Source organism: Ascaphus truei, chromosome 2 (assembly GCF_040206685.1).
Source record: "Ascaphus truei isolate aAscTru1 chromosome 2, aAscTru1.hap1, whole genome shotgun sequence".
NCBI lineage: Eukaryota > Metazoa > Chordata > Amphibia > Anura > Ascaphidae > Ascaphus > Ascaphus truei.
Window position 1 is genome coordinate 163,887,941 of NC_134484.1, and position 6,707 is coordinate 163,894,647.

Consider the following 6,707-nt stretch of genomic DNA (forward strand, 5'->3'; position numbering starts at 1 on the left):
GGAGAAGGCAGGAGAATCCGTGGACAAGCTGGGGTCAGGATTGGAGAAGGCTGGGTAAACGATATCCATGCTGGGGTTCGGCAACAGGACGCTTGAGCGAAGGTGCTTCAATGTAGAAAGAACAGGAACAGGGGATCCAGTGCTTCAGCACAAAACAGCACTCCCTAGCCAGGGACAACTGGGAGTACTGGAGGCCATTGGAAGCAGGAGAGTGCAGCAGGAACACCGATGCAGGCCTCTGCAGGAGGGATATGCAGATAGGTAACAGGAACACCGATGCAGGCCTCTGCACGAGGGATATGCAGATAGGTAACCGGCGGAGTCTGCCAGAAACTAGGAGCAATGGCAAGAAGGCCAGGGCAGACCAAACAGAGGTGCTGTGGCAAGCACAGTTACTAGAAAGTCTATGTTCAGCAACTTCCTGGTGGGTTGGGCAGGAGTTAAATAGAACAGACAGCCAATCAGACAGAGCTGCATAGGAGGCAGCAAGAAGCAGGCTGCAGTCTAATTGCAGATGCAGGTGATGCTGATTGCAGAACCAAGGGGGCAGTTGTCTAGAAGCTGCAAGGTTCTGTAAGGAAAAGGTTTCAGCAAAACCCAGGAACGGATTCCTTACACAATGTCACTAGAAATATCTAGAATCCCTTTATTATTATTAAAATGGCAGCCCAGCGAGTAGGCTGCCCCACAGAAACTGCCGGAACCTCACCAATCATCCCATCATTCGTTGTCCGGAAGTATCCACGGATGTACTGGTACCCAATGGAGCTTGTCGGGATAGTAGTTTTCTTAAACAGAGTAAATGTGTGAATACGGTACCTAAAGTATTAAAATAGTCGCATGTTTTGTGTGTTTATGTACCGTATGTCAAGATAGCCCAGAACTTAACCCAGAGCAATGCAATTCAATAAAATAAGTTTTATTTCAGCCAGAACCAGCAAGCACAGCACAGCTCAAAACACACAATCAGATCTACTGTATACTAATTTTAAAAAATGGGGCTACGTGGGGAAGAATAGCTGACTACGTGCTAGATGCCTCATTAAAGATTTACCCTGGGCTTGCTTCCACTCTTCGATGGGTTATGCCTCGGCCAGGGTGGTGCTGAGCGGGCGCTCACGCTGACCACGATGAAACACATTGTGGCAATGGGTGTGGCCAGCGTGAGCAAGCGCCTGCGCCCGCTCTGTGCTTAGCGCAAGCAAATTAGATTTTGCTGCTCACAAGCGCGTCACGTGATCAGTTCGCCCAATGAGGGCGAACCAGCTCCGTGACATAATGGCCGTGCCCCCAGGCGAGTGCACGCCCAGCAGGCCACCAATCGCCCGGCCGAGCATGGCGCAGCATACAAGTGCCAGCGCGCCCGTTCCCTGCTGGGCCACAGCCTTAGGGACTGTCCAGACTTCTCTGGTGCAAATCACGGTAGAGCACTTAAATCTCCAGCTGAATGTCCTGCTCTCCACTTTGCCGGCAAAGCTACAGTCCCATAGCACAAAGCAAGTTACAATTTCTGGCTTCCGAGGACTCTCCGAAAATCCTTCAGGTGTCTCCAGTACAGACGACTCAGACCACACCACTTAGATCACCTGCACAACAGGATTAAAGTGAGCGGTAGAGCACTAATCGGGCTCCCATTTTCTATCTTCTCCTACTTCATAGTAAAGCATGGTAAAGCCTGGCGATGAATCAAAGCGTGGATTTAGCCCACGGACCAATCACAAAGCGATGGGCTCACCTCGCTGGACCAGTGAGGGCTGAGGTGGTTCCCAGGGATAAAGAGCATTGTGGAGGGAGAACAACAAATAAAAGGGAGTGTTGAAAGAGCGCCCAAGCTAATAAACAATTAAACCAATACTAATTACACTCAAATAATATGGTTCAACATGAACTCATACTAATGAGCCAAGTCTGCAAGGAGAAACTGACCAAATCAGATCAGAAAACAGGTGTGGAGAAACATACAAACCGGCGCCTTAGAGACAAAGTCCAAATTAATGTCCAAATAGACTGATGAATTTGAGAGCATGGAATCCTTGTAGGGAGATCGATCTTATAAATCTAAACCAGCTTGGAAATTCCATGGATGGTGTCACGAAACATGTAAAATCAAACACAAAAAATAATCATACTGTATACTGCTAGTACTACAATGACAGATCAAAAACTGACACACAAAACTAAAACAACACGTAACATACACCACACAAACAAACACAGGCTAATGAAAACAATTAGACTGATTTAATAAAATATAGTATCAATAAAAATCAATAAATAAAAAGGAGATAACTTCTTGTAGGCAATCTGGTGGTAAAACCAGAATCCTTCTTACAGCACAGCAGGGATAATAAGTGTGGTAGTCCAACAATAGCAAAACAGCTCCTGCTCTTTCATCTGTCACCGGGGAGGGGATTCAGCAGCATGTCCCACTGACTGGTACACTCTTTGTGGAGGGGCGGTTGTTCGCTTTATAATTGGAGGTGTCACCATGCCTAAAATGCTGCGCATATGTATCTCCAAAGTCACCACGACTTCTGACCCTACGCGTTTCATCACTTCCTCAGGGGTATTGTGGATGGAGCGTTCAAATGGGCCAAAGAGCACAGCGCCTACAAGAGGAACTCAGTGATGGCTTCCCCCGGCCCACAGGAGACCTCCTGCTGGGCTTGTGTCACTCTTTTTGGGGATAAAGTAAATGTATCAGAAAGTGAATCCCTGCGCTTCTTCCTTGGGATAGCAATAAATGGGGAATATATACTGTATATATGTATATATATATATGGTGTAAAAATCTACAAGATAAAGCAGACTTTTGGTTTACATCCTTTTATCAAATAATGCCAAGCCTGCCTGCTAACCACGTCAAGGTACGTCTCTATAGCAGGTCCCTACGCTAAATGAAAACTAATGTTATAATGTTATGTGAAATAAACCCAGAAGGGGTTAAAATATCCTAGCATATGCTTATATAACCTAGTGCAATTAAAAACTGGTACATACCAGGGAAGATACTCACATGTCTGCAAGTGAAGGGAATAGTGAAATACAGGGATCTTGCTGGGAGATTAAATACCTAGAAAAAAAAGGGTCTGGCCTCCCACAAGCTGCCCAATAAGCAGTTGCAGGTGATAGGCTAAATATATTAATCACACCCTAATAGGGGTGTCCTCTAGGAACGTGCTGCTAAGGATTAAAATTGGCCCAACAGAAAATGTAAAAGAAATATATAATCTCTGCGCTTCTCCATGTAAGGAGCATGCAGCTGGCGAAGGGATTGGCCATACAAATGTGATAAACAGAAAGTGAATCCCTGCGCTTCTCCCTTTGGGATAGCAATACATGGGGAATATATATATATATATGGTGTAAAAATCTATAAGATAAAGGAGACTTTTGGTTTACATCCTTTGATCAAATAATGCCAAGCCTGCTAATCACGTCAAGGTAAGTCTCTATAGCAGGTCCCTACGCTAAATGCATACAGATGTTATGTAAAGTAAACCCAGAAGGGGTTAATATATCCAATCATATGCTTATATAACCAAGTGCAGATAAAAAATGGTATATACATGTAGCCGTGACCCCGGATTCACCCCATTTACGGGAGGTTGCGCTTGCAAATAGTAATTGTAAAAGCCAGCGAAGGAGGAGAGTGCATTTGGTGGGAGAGAGCCTGTCCCTTGACCCAGCAGCCCTGCGAGGAGGGTCAGGTGAGAGAGGCTAGCCAATGGGCAGAGGAGGTGCCAGAGATATAGGCAGTGGTTGTGCGCACGTGGAGCAGAGCTGATTGGAGAGGAGAGGAGACGGAGAGTCTGTGAGGGGAGGTTGAACCGCCCCGGCACAGGCCAGGTGCCCCCAGGCTCAGCTAGCCCTGAGTTACCTTAGAGACAAGCTGAGCTAGGGATCGCCTTAGTAAGGTTCCTGTTCCCCTAGTACTGTAAGTTTTGACCGTGACTATACTGTCGAGAGGGAGGTCTGGGCTCAGACCCCCTCCCCTGGAGTTGCCGGAGTTCGGGTGGGAGCGCCCCGGACCCTAGAGAGAGAGAGAGAGATAGCGCGGTGTCAACGTACAGAGACTCTTTTTGAAGATTGTGGCAGTTCCGAGCACCGGAGTGCTCGGCAGGTATTTCATCAAGTGCACCAACTGTATCATTCATTCACCCGAGACATAGTGGCTGCGCACACTCCTAGGGCCTGCTGTGAGTGGGAGGACTAATCCGTGAGGATCGGACACGGGGTGGGCTCACCCGGTGGCGGGTGTGGGGGATTATTGTTGGCGTCTGCCATGGCGCAGGTTGTGGGGCGTCCACCGTGGCGCTAGGGAATGTGGACGTCCGCCGTGGCGTGGTATATACTATATATCCGTATATAGGAATGTTATGGCATGTAATGTACTGTGAGTTTGATCTGCAAGTAAAAGAGATTGGTTTTAGAGCTTGGCTCTGTAAATGTAATTCTTGCATATACGTCCTGCGAAGACCCACTCCCCCTTTGGCGGGAGCTGTCGCAGGTGGAGGCGCTGCCCCCGTTATAAATATTGCGTGCACCCCAGGCTCTCCGTGGCAGAGACTTAGGCCCTGTAAGCCAGCAGGTAATACAGCACATAGTAACAGCTTGCTATTGATAGGAAGCAGGGTTACATTTGGAGGCGCTGCTGAGAGTTCAGACCTGGGGTGCCCCTCGAACCTAAATTGTGATAACCATGGCTTTGCCCACCCATCACGAGATACGAGACTGGGCCCGTCAAGTACGCACGTCTACTCATCGCGCCATAGCGCTGGCCCAAGTGCCCATGGCCTTACCCTTAGAGACTTTACAGACGGCCTTTCGACAACTCGCGGGTTTTGCCAAAGCTCGCCTGGTAGATGTAATGGTAGACCACGACTCCAAGTGGAATACCTTACTTGTGGACTGTCGGCGTAACCTGTTAGCGCTCGAACCTGCCGTTCCACAATCCCTGGTCTTGCCTGATGCACCGCCCGGCGGTAGTCCATTCGTTTACCCCCTCCGAGACCCCCTCGTACGTCCATTGGATGAGGATGATCCCACCCTCCCTTTGATTCACTATGCCGAGAGTGAGGTCGGTAGTTGCCGCTCCGTGTCCAGTGACCCGGGATCCAGCACCTCCGTTGAGGCTGGAGTGAGTAGTAATATGCTGCAAAAACTAAATGACAAGATCAACCAGTTATCTAGCCCCCCCAGTTTGCCGCCGCTAGTCGAAGAACTTACCTTGGCCACCCACGCCCAGAACTACCGGAAGCTAAAAGCCTTCTCGGGGACCCTCCCTGTACCTACCGGGGAAGATGGGGTAGAAACGTGGAAAGAGCACACGCGGGGAGTGATGGAAGAGTTGTTGTGCACCGATGTAGTAAAAAGACAGAGACTCATGGAGTGCCTGCGGCCCCCAGCGGCCACTCTGATCAGTATACACCGCGAACAGCACCCCGAGCTAACCTCTCGCTTGATGATAGAATTCCTGGCCGAAGCCTATATTGCGAAAGAGGATGACGGGGCGTTGTGGGCAAAGTACTATGCCATAAACCAGAAGGAGGGGGAAGAGCTGTCCGCCTATATCCACCGGGTGCAAATATCGCTCGGGCTGCTACTGCATTATAAATATGTGCTACCCTCCCAGATGAATGAGTATCTTCGGAAGCAGTACCTCCGCGGATTCCAGCCCTTCTCACCCCATAGCCAGCATGATTCGTGATCACCTCACCCGGCCCCCCCCCCCCCCTTCGTTCATCCAACTACTGCAACAGGTGAAGGAACACGAGACGCATGTAATGCTACACTCCCCTCAGAGGCCGAAAGCTAGCAGTAGCACTAAATCCAAAGGAAGTATGGAAAAGAAAGAGGAACCACCGGACCAGCCTGGCTCCGAAAAACCTCCTTTCACTGGACGGTCGTCCCCTCCGTCTGATCGCCGGGCTAACCTCAGAGATATGTCCTGCTACAAGTGCGGGAAGCGGGGAATCTATCCTACGATTGCCGCCTGGGCGCTTCTCGACCACGGAGCCCCTCGCCCCAGAAGTTCCCGTCCCAGGCTATGGTCTGCGGGGTGTATGCGACAGATGCCGACACAGACAGGACCCCGCCCGGAGGGGCAGAGCCGATAGAAGATGGTAGTAGGGTGGGACTGGTAGCGTTGATCCGAGTTTTGGTGGATGGAATCTACTCTTCTGCACTACTAGACACCGGATCCCAGGTCACCATCATATACCGAGGGTTCTATGATCGTCATCTTCAAAAGCATCCGCTGCGACCGGCGAACCACATCAAGGTACGCGGGCTAAGCAACGACGACTACCCCATCGACGGGTTAGTGACCGTGGATCTGGAAATACAACAGCTCAACACGGGAATATCTCACCCCATGAAGGTGGACGCCTTGGTGTGTCCGGAACCCCGAGACACCCCCAAGTACCCTATTATCCTCGGTACCAATGCTGATATTGTACAGGCGGTCATCCGGGCCTATCTACACGAGACTAAAGAGCTCCCCATGTCCAGCCTACAGCTGCAGTTGGTTCAAGCTGCGCTCATTCCTGGGTTTCTGCGGCTACTAAAGGCGATTCGTGGAAGGGTACTAACGTAGGGCCAAAGCCCTCAACAGCCTGCTCCATATATACCTGTCTGAAACGGGCCAGAAGAACCACTCTGCCAAACAGCCCTTCGGGGATAAATGGACCCCCGAGTGCGACCAA

At 50.0% G+C, this 6,707-nt stretch overlaps 1 protein-coding gene across 1 annotated transcript; it reads left to right on the top strand.

Moving 5' to 3' along the window:
- Positions 1–4,702: 4,702 nt before the first annotated feature.
- Positions 4,703–5,710, top strand: LOC142488160 (modulator of apoptosis 1-like). The gene has a single exon (XM_075588534.1). It carries the CDS (start codon positions 4,703–4,705, stop codon positions 5,708–5,710), a length of 1,008 nt encoding a protein of 335 aa, XP_075444649.1.
- Positions 5,711–6,707: the final 997 nt, after the last annotated feature.

What these genes read in the sequence shown, in the direction of transcription:
- LOC142488160 (XM_075588534.1), top strand. Translation starts at nt 4,703, where the DNA reads ATGGCTTTGCCCACCCATCACGAGATACGAGACTGGGCCCGTCAAGTA.